This window comes from Cupressus sempervirens, chromosome 8 (genome assembly GCF_028749045.1).
Source record: "Cupressus sempervirens isolate cs-2001-9-10 chromosome 8, ASM2874904v1, whole genome shotgun sequence".
In the NCBI taxonomy this organism is placed as follows: domain Eukaryota; kingdom Viridiplantae; phylum Streptophyta; class Pinopsida; order Cupressales; family Cupressaceae; genus Cupressus; species Cupressus sempervirens.
The window spans coordinates 606728785-606746369 of NC_143125.1; the positions used below are offsets into that span (position 1 = coordinate 606728785).

Below are 17585 nucleotides of genomic sequence, written 5' to 3' on the forward strand. Positions count from 1 at the left end.
ATATATATATTTTTGAATTTTTTGAATAGATATATAAATATCAAATGCAAGAAAATGATCCACAACTAAAATGGCCCATTGCATATGATGGACCAGGTTTATGAGCTAGAGGAGGTATGCCCAGATGAATGGTACAAGGACATCATTTGTAAAGAGCCCCAGCTGGCCCTACTGGCTATGCTGATGAAGAGCAAGGATGGTTTTTTGAATTTTTGTGTTTTTTCTTCTTTTTTTTGGTTTTTTGGAAATATATATATTTTTGAATAGATATATAAATATCAAATGCAAGAAAATGATCCACAACTAAAATGACCAAATACTGAAATGAACTATAATTAAATTGGCTTGCATTTATTGCTTAATACAGCAGATTTTATAAATTCAAAAGCATCTGATGTGTGTCATAAGTCTCAATAACTCCCATCAATGAAGACACAGGCCTATAAATGCATTCACAACCAATAGAAAAAGTCACGCTAGATTGTATTTCTCACGTCCAGCCTGTGTAATTACAGCAAGGGCAAATGCATGCCAAGGCATCACAAACAGAACTCCATGTGGACTGTTGAGCGCTCAGTATGCAGCACTGATGGTAGGAAAAATGCTGTCCAAACAGAGGCCACGACAAGAATGCAAACGACCCAATTTGCAGGTCAATTGTTGAACAGATGGCTGCCAATATAGCTCAATCAGGGTTGAAATATTCTTCAGACTTGTAGGCTGAAATGATTACCCAGAATGCAAAGAACAATCGTGCTATAGAGCATGTACAACAGGCGGTTAATTTGTGAAAATTCCCAGTCCAATTCTTTAGCAAACAAACTCCTCTCAGCCACAGTTGACACAGTAGAGAAGGAGCCGGTATTCAAATTGTAAAACAAATCAATCCCACTATACTTAAAGCAGTGGATTGATGCACAAACTCAATCTCAAAACCCTCAGATAATGACAAAGCAATAGGTAGTAATTTGGATGGATGCCCAATTCTCACAATTGGAGTCATATTTATAATCACAATTGTGCAATTCAGCTTCTTCACACTTCTCACTTAAGAGGCTTCGTCTTCACAATTCCACTTTATAACATGAAATAATATAGTGGTTTCATAATAATGAAGCCTCATTAATAATTCATTAAATATGTACTCCATCAATAAAACACACAATCCTATGCAGATAACCAACCGACTACACCACCTCTGTACTGCCATAAATAGCAACCATCAAAAGATAGACTTACTATAAATAGCAAATCTACATTAGAGACCCGCAAAACTCAGTGTCAACTCACAAGGGTCACGATGATGAACTGACCAATCCTAGCTACAAGAACCTGCCAAATTAGGGACATTACATCATCATCAATTATCTGTTGAATCATAAGTGTCCTTCCCATTTAAATCCAGTACATAAGAAGGCACTGAAAGGGAAGAGTAAGAGATACATGCTGCAGGGGTAAGTTTTGTAGAAGCAGAATCATGAAGGCATCTATCTAAAATATGTTGGGAAGGATGAAGTGAAGTGATTTTGGAGCATTTTCATGACAAATCTGGGACTGGTCATGGAGCAAGTTTGGTCACTGTACATAAGTAATTGAGATCGGGGTATTATTGACCAACTTTGTTTAAGGATACACATGAGAATTTGATTTCATTGGTAGAATCTTGCGATGCCACTCTGACCTATGATTGAGGTGAGACTATTTGTAAAGTGGGGACTTGATTTCATTGACAAAATTAATCCACCTTCCTTAGCATGCAACTCAAGTACATTATGCCCACCATTGATTACTGTACTAGGTGGACAGAAGCCCAAGCCATGAAGAATTTTACTTTTGAAGTTGTTATTAAGTTCCTCGAAGAGAAAATTATTATGAGGTTTAGATGTCCTTATGCTTTGGTTTGTGATAATGGTTTCTTCAGACTTTCTAATTGCACATATGATCTTGGGGTTACTTTAAAAGTTTCATCTAATTACTATCCCTAGGGAAATGGCTTAGCAAAATCAACCAATAAGAACCTACTGATTTTCATAAAGAAGCTTTTAGATAACAACCCAAGCGATTGGCACACACAACTGAAGTTTGTTCTTTGGGCAGATAGAATAAGGAATAAGAGTTCCTTAGGAGCTTCCCCATATCATCTTGTATACAGACAAGACTCAGCCAACCTGATCCAACTATGGATCCCAACTCTGCAGTTATTGAAAGTTGAAAGATTTTTATGACAATGAGGATAGGGTCCAAGCAAGATTGTCCCAACTAATGCAACTAGATGAGAAGAAAGATGAATCCCTAGATAAATTTGTGAAACTTCAAGGGGTAGTGAAGAGAAGGTTTGATAGACAAGCTAGAAGCAAGGTGATCACGATAAATTTGACAAACTATGGATGGGTACATATCAGATATCTGATATTTTTGGGAGAAAATGCTTTTAAGTTGAATTCATTAACTAGAGAGGATATCCCATTGCCCATCAATGGGTAGCTCTTCAAGTATTGCTTATGAACCTAAGACTTCTTTCAGAGTTATTTTGTACATAGTTAGAATAGGTCTCCTTTTTGTTGTTTAGCTTAGGTGGTTTTGGGAGCTGGGTAGTCATTTTGCCTTCAGTCCTTTGGTTCAAAAACTTTTGTGGCTTCTTCCTTAGCGGTTAGTTGTTTAGGTGATCTAGATGTCTAAGTGTAGTTTAGGTTGTCTTAGGTCTCCATAGTAGTAGTTTAGTTGCTTAGAGGTTTAGTTTATTTCAGGTTTAAGTGTCTTTACTTTAGTGGATTATGTTGGAGAGGGATCCCATTTGTGACAAAGGTGATGTATTCTTAACACACACTCTAGTGTTTTCCTAATAGTTGTGTTTCGATTATTTCTTGGATATCTCTTTGGGAGGATCTCTTGAATTGGAAATTGTTCCTAATAACTCATCTTTCAAAATAAATTTGTGCTAAATTTGGAATGGAGTCATTCGTTGTGTTTGGGATACCTAAGTCCTTCAATTAGAACATTTTACTCGCACTTAATTGCTTTGAGCTTTTATTTTTGTTCCTGAAGTGCAATTGGGATTAGTGAAAATTATGCACATTCTTCAATGCCATTGTTGTTTTCCAAACCCTCTACAAGTTTCATTGTTTGTAAACCAAACAAAAGATTGAAAAGAAAAGAATAGTATCAAAAGAAAAAAGAAAAAGAAAAGATAATGCAAAAGAGAAAATAATGAAAAATGAGGCAATTTGACTTAGGGTGTGCAAATACCCCTGTAAGTGCTACTAAAAAAATAGTAAAGGTGGAGCGATGTTTGTGGTGGACCACAATGATAACATCGTTGGGGCTATAGATGCCTAACTGGCAGTGAGGCTCTATCCAGGATGCTTTTGGAGTAAGGATATTAAAATGGTTAATTCTAATGGATCTAAGAAGCGTTTTAGGTCCTTATCGACACTCTAAACAACAATTCTAGAGTTTTTTTGTCCTTGAGAGTCTCAAATGAAAATTGACCTCAAGAAAGTGAGAATTGTTCTGGATACAAAATGAGCACGTTGGATTTTCTTTTATAGCAGTTATATTTGGGCCCTTAATTAAATTATTTTCATTCCAATAATAAAATAAAAGTAAATTAATACTTAATCAAATGCATAATTTAAAGGTAGTGTGCCCATGTAAAGCAGTAATAGGGCCTGACAAACGAACTTTTTGCTGAATTAGAAAAGGGACATGACCCTGCTCAAGTTTTCAACTGATGTTGGAGCATAGGCTTCTTTATGGAGAACCATTCTACTTCTAGTTGCAAATTCACTCTGTATATTTTCACATCTTTAGCTGTTGTAGAAGTCTACTACAACCTAGCCTGTTGCAAGCATAAACCTTAAGTAATTAATCTGAATTTAACCACTTATTTTCTCTGCAGTGCAGGTTGATGCAAAACAAGTTACCAATTGGGTGTATCACTTGCAAATTCTACCCTCAGATAAGGAGGACAAAAAAGGTATATTTGCAGTCGAATCTGAATGACAAAACAGCCTTTGCCTGGATTTAGCTTCCGTAGTTGTATTTTGTTTTCCAGAATGCTGGACATACTTGGTTGATATTGATTTAACTATATTACTCTTTCTCAGGATTTTTTTATGGCTTCCAAGGATCTTCGGTCCACATAATAAAGGATATGGATGGAGTACGTATTATGAATTCAAAACTACTTTTGCAATCCAAAAATGTGCTATTCTATCATGATTTCTTGATGATGAATTGATTGATTTGTAAGTTAAACTTTTAGTTAATTAAAAAAATTATTATTTGATTAAACCAGTGCAATTATTAGAGGTTGAAGGCTTCCTCAATCCACACTGTTAAGGAGAGATTTTGGGATAAAGCGATCAGAAAATCAATGTTTTTGCCAGAGTGTTATCTGAAACATTAATAATTACTTTAGTCAGAATTTATCTTGCAGCCTTTCCATTTAATGGAATTATTTGTTTTGTCGTCTTATTCTTTTATACAGGGTAACTTTAATAATGGTGGTCACTTGGCAAGCACCTACTCTGCTTTATCTATTCTGAGAATTATGGGTGATGATCTGGCCCAATTGGATAAAAAAGTCCTATTAAAATCAATGAAAAATCTTCAACAAGTTGATGGAAGGTAAAAGACAGCTTACCCACATTTATCAAACCTCTAATATTTTTTTCAGGTTTTCTTTAAATTGAGATGTAGGTATGTAACATTTTTTCAGAATGAGCTACCTGTTTATGTATGTGCTGTTGACAAAACTATTCTGAGATTAAGGAAAACAATATATATCCATATGTATGTACATATGCATACATGCTACTGTTATACATATATCTATATATAGACATGCACACATGAGAGAGAGAGAGAGAGAGAGAGAGAGAGAGAGAGAGAGAGATACCTGTTTATGTTTGACAAAACTATTCTGAGATTAAGGAAAACAATATATGTCAGCCGACTGGATGGTCCCGGCGGTGTTTTTATAGCCGACGGAATGACTGTCGTCGGTGTTTTGTATTTTGTAGCCGGTGGGTAAATAGTTTGTAGCGGACATAATGTTTGTGGCCGACGAACTCCTTAGAAAGGTTCGGCGGATAGTATTTATATCCTGTCTGGGATCATTGTATCTTCTATCATTAATCATTCATATCATGAAGCATAATGTATGTCTGGCATATGCAAATATAATTTTGCTATTCTGTTCCATTGTCTGTATGCGTTCATTTATTTTACCTGTACAGTAAACATTTGGCGCCGTTGCCATATGAACCTGGAAGGTGGGAGGAATGAAGATTTATGCCAAATCAGCTTAACAAGGATCGGAATAAGGTCAAGGGAAAAGATGGAATCCGTACTGCGCAAGAGAATTTAATTTTGGCACAGCAAGCCGAACGCTGACAGAGATTTCAGAAGATTGCCGACGGAAACCGGAGCGCCGAAGAATTGTTGGAAGAGACTCGGCAGCGGGTGAAATTGGTGGAAGAAGCATGGGAGGAGTTCTTGAATTTGTGTTCGTCGAGGGAAGAAAATTCAAATGGAAGAGCATCAACTCGCACGGCTCACAGTGCCGAGGGAGCACGAGCGTGGAGTGACCTCTTCGTCCGAGATAGACTTTCGCGGGAAACAACTTAAGAAGATCCTTCTTCACCAAGGTTCGCAGCTGTCGAGACCTCCGGTGTGGGAGCGCAGAGCGCCGGTGTGGGAGTTTAGACTGCCGGTGTGGGAATGCAGACCGTCGGTGTGGGAGTGCAGACCTCCGGTGTTGGAGTAAATAGCGCCAGTGTTGCAGGACCCAGTAAGGCCTCTCTACCAAATTCAGTTGTGATGGCGGGACCCAAAGAAAAGCTGCCGAAGTTTGAGGGCGATGGTACAGCCGACCTCATCCAACATTGTAAGACATGTGAGACGATCTGGCGGGCAAATGGAATCACAGATGCCAACGAATGGGTCAGGCAATTTTCGGCAACCCTACGGGGTGTGGCGATTGATTGGTTTTCGGATATGGATCCACAAAAGCTAAATAGCTGGGATAACATTAAAAAGGAGTTCCTGGCGGAATTTAAACTCTTGCGGGATGATAATGAAATCATAGCAGAGATTTTCAATACCAAACAGGGGAAGCACGACACTGTCCGCGTCTACGCCAGGAGATTAAAAGACTTAATAAACAAAATGGAAAGCAAGTCGACGGACGGATTGCAAAAAAGATGGTTCATGGACGGCCTACGCTCGAAGTTGTGGAGGAAAATAAAAATTGTGCCACCATCATATGCAGACGTGTATAACAGAGCACTGGACCTTGAAAGTGAGTAGAAGACAAAGAAGAAGAAAACTAGCTCCTCTGATTCTGATGACGACGAGCCTGCCGGAGATGATAGCAACGACGACGAAGGCAGCAGCAAGAAGGTTCGTGCCCTACAGAAGGATATGGTTCGCATGATGAAGGAGTTTAAAAACATGCAGAAGGAGCCAAAAGGCAGTGAATTGTGGTGCATAGAGTGTAAGACCGATGGTCATACTAAAGGATCGTGTCCAAAGAACCAATTTTGTGACATTTGTCAGACCATGGGCCATTTGACAAAAGAGTGCCCCTTTAACATGAAGACAAGAGGATCTCCGCAGGTGCTTCTCACACAAGAGGCTTCCCCGTCGGGTAGTAGCAAAAACACGAATACTGCCGGTGCTACATCCGGAGGATACAGGAATAATCGGCGTGGACAGAACAATAACAATACGAGCAGAAGCCGGATCCAGTATGATCCAAATGGACGACCGATTATTCAGTGCCACGCATGTAACTTGTGGGGGCATTTTGCGCGGGAGTGTCCAACGGTGAATACACCTCAACTATTGTGCCGATGGTGCAAACCCGGCGACTACGACGACTCAAAGTGTCCAAAATCCGGAGTGAACTTGATCACTGTCAGGGCGGATGAGGAGGAAGTTCTGGCAATTACGCGGAAACAAGCAAAAGAATATCCGGACCCCACCGAAGAAAAGAGGAAATTTGCGAAAGCACAGGCGGAGGTTGAAAAAGTATTCCAAGCAGCAACACCTTCGGACATCGCCGACACTTCAGTGAGGAATTCTGCAGAACAAAACATAGTACGACAAATTTTGCAGACGGAGGTGCGAGTAAAGGTAAATGATTTGCTTCTCACCATGCCTCAACTCCGATCTGCTCTTTCAAATATTGCGGAAGAATCAAGTCAAGGGAAGGAAAAAGTCATCGGGAGAACCAAGTTGAGGGAAGGAAAAGGAGATTGCTGTAGGCGGAGAAGATCAAATGTTGCTGGCGCTGACATCCGGACGGCACCCCGCAGTCGTCGAGATGGGGATCCTTGGACATGTTCTCACGGACATAATCGTTGATGGAGGGTCCGGCATAAATGTATTGCCGGAAGAAACCTGGAGGAAACTTGGACAGCCGACATTGTGGTCCCTGAGATTTCAGTTGCTGACTGCCAATCAACATGGCATTAAACCGCTGGGTATTCTCATGGCACAGCCGGTAACAATTGGCACTCAGCCCTTCCTGATGGATTTCGTGGTAATTCCATTGAAGAGGAAAGGGTACGACGCCATCCTGGTCTGCGGATGGCTTATTGAAGCAAGAGCCCGACACGACTGGAAGAAGAACACCTTATCACTGGAAAGTAAAGGTCGCCGATTTGTCATTGATCTGCGTACCCAAATGGCAGGGGAAGAGGCCCTGTCATCAGATTCTGAGGGAGAGGAGGATGAAGGCAGACAACAGATGGAACCGGATCAGGAGGGCATCCTCTGATTGGACGGGGGATCAACGGATGACGACTTGGATTCCGTCAACGGTCTCTACCATTGGCAAATGGAGGACTATGAATTATTTCACAGCTGCAATGTTTTGTCGATTGAGGAAGGCTCGAGAGCAAACGAATATTCGAAGGAGTTTATCGAAGTAAAGGAGGGAGAGGCACCGTTGGATGTTACACCCGCCCATGCATTCTGTGAAGGGGAGACAATCAAATATAATGAAGCTACGCTGCAAACAATGAATTTGGGGGACGAGGCAGAGCCAAAGAACATACTAGTCGGAGATAACTGGGATCCAGTACTCAAAGCCGCGACATTCAAGATATTTTTGGAATACAAGGATGTGTTTGCATGGACATACAAGGACCTCAAGGGAGTACCACCGGAATTGTGTGTGCACCGCATCTCGCTAGTGGAGGGAGCTGTACCTGTACGAAAGCGACCCTACAGGATGAGCAAGAACTATGCGGCACAGGTTACGGAGGAAATCAATCGGATGCTGGAAGCTGGCATTATCTTCAAGGTGTAGACCAGCGAATGGGTGTCGCCGATAGTCATCTCATTGAAGAAGGATACTTTTCAGATTTGGATATGTGTCGATTTCAGATGCCTCAATGCAGTCACGATCAAGGATCCTTTTCCGATTCCATTCACGGACAGCATTCTAGAGGAGGTCGCGGGACATGAAATTTACTCCTTTATGGACGAGTTCTCCGAATACAATCAGATTTCTATAGCGGAGGAGGACAAGTTGAAGACAATGTTTGTCGTCGAAGATGGGGTCTACGCGTATAATCGGATGCCATTTGGGTTGTGTAACGCGCCGGCCACATTCTAGCGGATTATATTGCATATCTTCGACAGGATGTCCGTGGGAAACTTCAAAGCCTTCCTGGATGATTGGTCAATATTTAGCACGAAGGACGGACACCTGGCAGCACTTGGTGAATGTATGGAGAGATGTCGTAGAGCCCGGCTAGCATTGAATCCCAAGAAGTGCAGATTCATGGTTCCGCACGGAAGACTGCTCGGACACATTGTCTATAAGGAAGGATTAAAGACAGATCCCAACAAGGTGAGAGTCATTCTTGAAATGCAGCCATCTACTAATGTGACGAAGGTAAAATCTTTTCTCGGGCATATAGGTTATTACAGGAGATTTATTAAAAATTTTGCCAAGGTGTCCCAACCGTTAGATAAGTTAACCTGCAAGGAAGAATCATTTAGATGGGATAAAGAACAGGACGAGGCATTTGAAGGGCTAAAGGTACAACTGGCTACGGTACCCATCTTGGCATATCCAGATTGAAATAAAGAGTTTCATGTTCATGTGGATGCCTCCAACTATGCGATCGGCGCGACCCTGGCACAGACTGGTAACCACGGAGTGGATCACCCGATATACTTTGCCAGCTGGTTGCTATCAAAGGCTGAGCAGAACTACAACACGACTAAAAGAGAAGCGTCGGGAATGGTCTATGTTGTGCAAAAATTCCGTCATTATTTTCTTGCTACGCCATTTGTGTTCTATGTTGACCACCAGGCCCTGTTGTACATGATTAATAAACCTGTCATCCAAGGGAGGATCAGTAGATGGCTACTCCTGTTGCAGGAATTTACTTTCAAGATTATTGTTTGACCGGGAAAGAAACATGTTAGCGCCGACCACCTGTCGTGGATCAAAACAGGGGAACCAGGGGAGGGTGTGAATGACGACTTCTCTGATGTGCAGCTGTTTCAGATTGGGGTACTACCGGAATGGTACAGGAGTATCAGCGAGTACCTATCAACAGGGCAATTTTCCACTAAGATGCCACCAAGTGAAAGGCGCAAGTTGATAATCAGGAGCCGTACCTTTCAATTGATCAACGGATTATTGTATAAAATGGGGCTAGATCATATTCTTCGGCAGTGATGTGTCAGAAGTAGATTTATCTTGTTGTAATTAGTCCGTTAATGTATTTTGTTTGTTAATTTGTTTCAGATATTTTGTTAGTCGTCAGGAGACGAATTTTCTTTTCGGGGGGATGGACGGATGGAGGTACCTTTGTAATTTAATTTTTGAAAAAAATTTTGGAAAATGAAAAAAAAAAAAACATTGAACAAAAAAAAAAAAAAAAAGGTCCCTGCGAACAATTTGCCTGCAGGTGTAAAAAAAGGCCCTGCGGGCAGTTTGTCCGTGGGTGTAAAAAAGCAAAGGCCCCGCGGACAGTCTGTCCGCAGGTAAATGAAAAGCCCCGCGGGCAGTCTGTCTTGTCTGCGGAGTTTGGAATGTAGAATCCGGCACGTGAATAAAATGAAGGCTATTATTCGCAAGTTATTTCGCAAGTTCATCATATCCAGTCTTCGCTGATGCTGGGAGGTGCTCGATGACAGGCAGAACGGGAGGAGAATGAAGTTTGGTTTGCACGGATGTGAAAGACTGTCCGTGGAAGCATCTTAAGCCGCGGAGTTCCTTTCTTGGCCGCGGTTTTGGCTTTGCAACATTTTCCTTTCTCCCATAGCACCGCCACTTCTTCCAGCACCGAGGAAGCTAATTGGCAAGCTTTGAAATCCTGCAACTTCTTGAAGTTTCCCAAGGCTTCATCCAGACTTTGGCCTCGTAGAGTTTGGGAGAAGAATCTCCATCCTGTTGGGCCTCGATAGTGAGATGATACATAGTTCCTGCTACCACTTGCTGCTCCATTTTCACCACTCGGTTGAATGACAGAAGCCCTCTCTCATTCTGTTGGATATTATGCTAGTGAATGGCAAAGCGTCCGAGCTCCTCTATCTTCGTGTTGTTCTCAGATCCTTGCACAACTTGCTTTCCTACTCTCGCTATGCTTTCAACTGCTTTCCCTCCCTCGCCACTAATTCTATTGAAATGAGTTGAGAACAGCAGTCCAGCAAGTTTGAGGGTCAGCGCCAGTGATCGGGTTGTCACCCGTGGGTTGAGCTCGTAAAATTTTGAAGGGTTTAATTGCACAAGATTGTGTAAAACACACGCGAAGGAGAAATTTCGAAGGCAAAGCTCATTTGTTGGGTATTGTTCGCATTATTGGAAGGATTGTTGTTCGACATTTGTCATACGCTGCCTTATTTTTCCGCGACATAGGGGTGCTTGTTACGACATATCCTTTTGCTTCTCCGCGGGGTGAGATTTTCTTTCGTAACGGACAGAGGAAACCTATAATAAGAAAAAAATAGTGGTTATTGCATGGAATTAGCAGGTAAATGAAAGCCGTGGAAAAGTCAGCTGGCGGCAAATATGGAAAAAAATTCAAGGGTTTTGGCATTGGGGATTCGAGTTGTAGGCCCCTCGAGTTCTAGTAGCAAGAAGCAGAAGACTAAGGAGGAACTCATGTATCTCACCGTCCAATTCGAGAGTCTTAGTGGAAGCGAATGTCGGAGGTGGTGGCAGGAGACTCCGGAGGCAGACCAGATTAAGCAAATTCTGATGGGGGCACAAGTACATTGGGCCATCCAGCTTCCCATCTTCTCCATCCGGTTGTTCGAATCAGTATTGCACACCATGATAAAGACATAGCGCCCGGAGCAGAACAAGTACATTCTTGTACAAGAAGTAGCAGATGACGGTGTCCTTTAAACCTAGAGATTTCACTAGGGTGTTCGGCATCCCTGGCCCGAAGGGAGGAAAGTGGAAATCAAGAACCATAAACTCTCACGGGAACGGAAGGAGCATTGGATAGATCTAGTGTGCCGGGACCTTACACCCGTGGAGAGGGAGGCAACGGTTCAGGGGACAAAGTGCAGAGGGCTTCGTAGGGACTTTATTCGGGAGGGTCACTGGTGGTGCATCATGGACGTCATTAAGAGCAGGTTGACAGGTGCCACTCGAGCTTCAGATATAGCATTTCCGCAGGTGGTGTTTATGAATGGTATCATGCAGGGAGTGGTATATGATTGGGCCTTAGTCTTGGCTGATAGGATGGAGGAATTTATGACCCTTCAACAGCGAACATTTTTTATGCCGCACCATGCCATCGCGCTGTTTCTGGAGCCTCCCATATTCTATTGGCGACACTTGGATACAGGAGGATCAGCAGTAGGCCACAAGAAAGCATTTTGCGGACTGGATGCTTCCGGAGAGACAGATAGCGGACGAGAGGGCACTTCGGTGAGTGACGGGGCTGAGTTCGTGGAAAAGGAGGAGAGCACTTCGGGGGAAGTTGGCGGTGAGGCAGCGGGTAGTGGGCCCACATTCTTTACCCCTCCTTAGCTGTCAACTTCGGCACACTTGTCTACCTTTTCGACAGTCATTCCATCATTTGGCCAGTGCCATGCCTCGGTCCTCATGACTCCAGCGGAGGCAGATGTCCCACGGATAATGACGGAGATGGCCCCACGGACAGCGATAGAAGTTCTCCCACAGATAGCGACAGATGTCCCGCGAACAGTCGTCGAGATATTGCCGATGGTTGTAGTGGAGGTGATTCCAATTGTAATAGTGGAGCAAGTTTCACAACCAGATGTCGTTACCGTCGCAGTCTCATAGAGAGCACACTTGCCACCGTCGAAGCCTGAGCCTCAGGTTTGGTTGGATGTCATTGATTGTGATGTAGTTGTCACTGTTTCGTCATCTTTATTAGCAGAGGCCGAGTGAGCCTAGTCAGTACCGCAGTCAGTACAGGAGGAGGAGAACATGGAGCCCGGACAGTCAGAACGACCGGAGGTGATGGATAGAGCTAGTATGTTTTTGAGGCAGCAGTTTTGACTCACTCCTGCCAAGTGGGGTCCGTCCATTCAGTCTCCTAGGTGTTCAGGAACATCACCGGCAGTACCAGAGCCTCAGCTTCAGGAGGAGGGAATGCCACATGCCGTGGTTGCGCCGACAGCAAAGGAGGCGGCATCGGATGTGGGCATGACTCCCATTGATGAGGAGAATAGTGATGCGAAATAGTCATTGGAGGACTTCGCCAAGGAGGATTACGGGTTGGATGAGGATAGGTGCAGGGATTATCTCACGACTATGAAGTCTACGTTGAAGAAGGGACACGATGTGGCAATTTAGGCTCTGACCCGGCGGAGGGAGTGGCATTTGATCAGAGCATATATCCGTGGGATCTGTCCTTGACGATTTCAGACTTGTTTCGTAGACAGGGGTTGGCCAGTGGTGGAGACAGCTGAGATGTTGGCAGATTGGGCTACTGAGTTGGAGTTGGGACCCAGTGACACCCCTCTGATGAAGTTGGCACATGAGATTGTGGGATTGTACAAGGATGTTTACTATGCTCGTCGGCGTGCGGAGGCGGACAGGGTTGCAGTAGAGAGATCATTGGCAGTTGAGAGAGAGGCTAGAGAGAAGCTAGCCGCTGACTTGGCCGACCAGTAGGCAGCATGGGCCGCAGAGCGGGCGGCACTACTAGCAGCTATGGTAGCAGTGGTGCAGGAGAGAGACGTGGCTAGGCAAGGTACAGAAGCGGCTGTTTGAGATAAGGATGTGGCTGAGCACGAGATGCAGTTAGCTAGGAGGCAGGCTATGGATGCTGCGCTTCTTCTAAAGGAGTCCGTTGGCCACAAACATTATGTCCGCTACAAACTATTTACCCGTCGGCTACAAAATACAAAACACCGACAACAGTCATTCCGTCGGCTATAGAAACACCGTCGGGACCATCCAGTCGGCTGACAATATATATCCATATCTACGTATGTATGCATCCATCTACTGTTATACATATATCTATATATAGACATGCACGCGAGAGAGAGAGAGAGAGAGAGAGAGAGAGAGAGAGAGAGAGAGCTAATAACAACACTTTCAATTTGTAATTAAATTGTGAGAGCTGTTGTTTCAATTTGTAATTAAATCGTGAGAGCTGTTGTTTCAATTTGTAATTAAATTGTGAGAACAGTAGTAACAACATAATCAATATCAATGAAGTATTATAATTTATAACAGCAGTCTCAAACATCAAAAACCATGGTCTGTCAATATCTAAAAGTCTCAAATATCTATCCAGAAGTCTCAAACATGGGCTATCAATATCCAAAGACTTAGAACTATATGACACTATCACCCTATGGTAGAAGTTGACCATCCAATGTAGCCCGATCAGTCCTAGTTGCATCTCCTCCCAATCAATCTACCTAAAATCTTCATGATCAACATCCCATCATGCTACTAGAGTCTGTTGATTCTCAGTAGTCCGTTGCACTAATTCGTCCTGGCCTCTAGTTTGCTAATGTAGGACCCTAAAGATCAAAAAATTGAAGCCACAGCTTTCAAAGAATGGTTTCCTGCTTGATGCTATGCATTTTACAAAGGGCTTTTGTAAGCCCCTCTATTGCCTCTTCATCCTCAAAAAGAAGCATTCAGCCAGGTCTAGTTGCATACCATTTCAGATTAAGAGCTAAGACAGCATATGAAGAGGGGGTGTTCATTGTGCTACGCCTCTTTGTGACGACAGGCCTAAAATGCTCATCATAGAATTGCAATTCAGGATCCTTTTGACAAATTGCTTGCTTCAATTGATCAATGAAATATCCTAGACTCTGATAATGCTTCAATTTAGATTTAGATTTCCAAGGAAACTAATTTGATGAAATACAGAGGATCAAAGTTAGTCAATGAGTATTCTTGTGATCTAGAAATGTATCGTTGTTTACAAACAGAAGCTTCTGTTACACATCAGAAAATGCAGAATACCATCTTGTAACACATACCCAGGGTGCCTCCATATGTAAGATGACGAACCCTCTGAATTTCTAGAAGATAGATGAACAAATCTCCGTGAAAGCAGATCAATGATTTGTAACTGTGTATCCTGGTATGAATTCACCAAGTGGGCTGATCTTGGTTTTCGTTCAAAAAGCCAAAACCTCTAGGGTTTCTGTCCCAGGGTTTACTGAACCTGCAATTCAGCTCTCAAGCTCTCAAGGAAAACTTTCTTTGAAAATAACAAGTCAGGAATGAATCCCCATTTCACCTTTTCCTCATTTTATAATGCTTTTCCTTTGAGAAAGTAATATTTAATTTTATTTCTCTTTTAATTTATCATTTTCCCCTCAAAAGTGACTTTACATTATAAGTTGTCATTGACATTCTTTATAGTAACTTTTCAAAACTGTCAATTTTTGTTCGATTTTTTGATTGGATCTTCATTTGGTTCAAACTTTCATTTATCTTCATCACTTTAACTTTCATATATAACCTAATTTCTTGCTGGAGTTTGATCTTGCTTTCATTTCTCAAAAGTTGACTATGAAACATCCTCAAATTTTAATCGAAAATTGTCATTTCAATGCCTTTTATCACCTTGAATCAAGTTTCCCCTGTCTTAGAAATTTCATCTCAAAATCCCCTCATTTTCTTAAGGAAGGAAATTTGAAGAGGAGCTGGGAATGCGTCTCAGATGAGACCAGAATTCCAGCTTGGAGCTGGAAATAAGCAAAACATATGAAATTCTCTTCCTTTTTCATTTAAAATTCACCCTGATTTTTTCACATTCTCTCTTCAATATTTCACTTGTTCAAAACATGGTGATTTTCTTTTTCCTCTTTAGAAACTCATCATGTAATCCAAAATGTGATCTACATTATAAAAGACTTCTTTTTTTTTTTAACTCAAAACACTTTCAATCTTACGATTTCCTCTATGCATTTAGCCTCAGGACAGAAATTCATGATTAAGCTAGAAATACACAAGGGAATTCAGATTCCCACAAACAAGCTAGAAATGGGCTCTCAAGGAGATCAGAATCCTGACCTGGAATTGAGCAAAACTATAGGCTGTTGGAGCTGGAAATGAACAAAATTGAAAATTCTCTCCTTTTCACTTGCACTTTCTTGAATTTCTTGTATTTTTGACTAAGGACTGATTTTTTTTTGTTCCTTATTCCTAACTTATCCATATAGACTTTGACCTCATTGAACATTTCCAAAATAAATGTAATTGTGGTGGCTCATATTCCCTAATGCTTTATCTTGCTCATTTTCCTACACCTTAATGACCTATTCACGTCAATTTTCAATTTCTTCTTAACATCTCATCAATACTTTGACAATTTGACAAATTTCTTGACAACTTGTTTGATGACTTGTTTGACAACACCTACCACCTATTTTCAATCCTTATGTGTTTTATACATGAATCAAGGACCGATGACTTGCTCATTCCCTAAGGAGAAGATCTAGAAGCCAAAACAACTACCACTAAAACTAAAAGACAAGCAAGATGACCTAAACAACTAAGCAAAGAAGGGGTCCCTATTTGCAATGGGGATATATGAAAACCGCCAAGGAATTCTCCAGATTATATCTCTCAATAATTTCGAGGATGTTGCCTGTAAGGGTTTTTCATTCTCACAAACAAAAGGGAAGTAGTCCTGCCTATAAGAAATAACTATAGCAAATATCAAACTACACATGGATCAACTGAACTCTCAAATGTGGTTTTGTAGTCTCCCCTAATAGGTTAAACACTTCTCTACTTGCCCACTTCTTTTAATAAAAATCATCCTTTCTGATTCTCTAGTGTGGCATTAAATATAAGGGTCCCATATATTTAAACACATTACTTTTTATGTTATAACTAGCCCCTTATAGTCCTTTATTACATAAAGTTAAATCTTTAATTTAACTATGTTTGTTAATAACTTGTCATTAATTTATTTAAACCTCCAGACTAAATAAATGTTGAGATAGTCATCAAATTTTAACCCACTGATAATATTAAAAAATGTAACCTGCCAGCTGGCCTAGTCAATGCTCGAATCTGTCCTACTAAAAATTGTTAAGTATTGAAAGACTTAAATGTAATATCCTCGTCATTAAATAAAATAAATTAATAACTTCATTTGCGATCCTGATTGATTTTTGTATATCTTGAGCCCATCTTTAATTTTTTGTAGGTGTAGCTGTTTGTCGTGTCGTGTTGGCACGTTGTTTCTCCCTTGAGAGTTTTCCTCCGATAGGGTATATATGTCTGTTGGATTAGTTGTAGGTATGCGATTTGGATTGTTTCTTTGTATATAATTCTTGTTGGAGTTTTGGATTGTTTGCCATTTTGAAAGTGGAAGATCTTCCCTACTTGGCTTTCCAGTTTCGGTGGGATTCAATCCTCACCCTATTCCATCGCCTGTAATACTTTGCTCGTATCTAGCAAATCAGAGCACCATCTTTGTCTGCAAGTATTAATTGGAGGTTGTTTGTATTCAATATCTCTTTATGCTTGGCATTTATTTGATGGATTTGGTGTTCTAATATTATTTGCATATAAGTTTGTATTCTCTTTCCAATCTTTGTGCAACACCCTCCGTGCATCTTCAACCTCCTAGTATGCCAACCTTAGTACGTTGCCATCCTTAGTATGCCAACCTTCAGTACACCAATTTGGTGTTCTAATATTATTTGCATATAAATTTGTATTCTCTTTCCAATCTTTGTGCAACACCCTCTGTGCATCTTCAACCTCCTAGTACGCCAACCTTAGTATGCTGCCATCCTTTGTACGCAAACCTTAGTATGCCATCCTTAGTACACCATCCTTAGTACGCCAACCTTATTACGCCATCCTTCCAGTATGCCAACCTTAGTCTGCCATCCTTAGTACATCAGCCTTAGTATGCCAACCTTCCAGTATGGCAACTTTAGTACGCCAACCTGAGTACGCCAACTTGAGTACGCTAACCTACCACCTGGACAGAAACATTATAGTGGTATCAAAGCCTGTGATTCTGCCAGCTTTTGGAAGTGAATGCAAGTTTATACCCGAATGAGAAGGCGAGATTACCTTGTGGGTAGAATGGTGGATCCCCAGGATCCTATGATAGAACTCATGAATCTTTTAA

At 41.5% G+C, this 17585-nt stretch overlaps 1 protein-coding gene across 1 annotated transcript in view; it reads left to right on the forward strand.

Annotated features, from left to right (window-relative positions):
- Positions 1-17585, forward strand: part of PGGT-I (Prenyltransferase family protein) — a 166713-nt gene that overhangs the window by 36930 nt on the left and 112198 nt on the right. The window contains exons 2-4 of the mRNA XM_089798547.1: positions 3904-3976; positions 4107-4162; positions 4490-4629. Coding sequence (XP_089654673.1) covers positions 3904-3976; positions 4107-4162; positions 4490-4629 — 269 coding nt within the window. The remainder of the gene's footprint in view (positions 1-3903; positions 3977-4106; positions 4163-4489; positions 4630-17585) is intronic.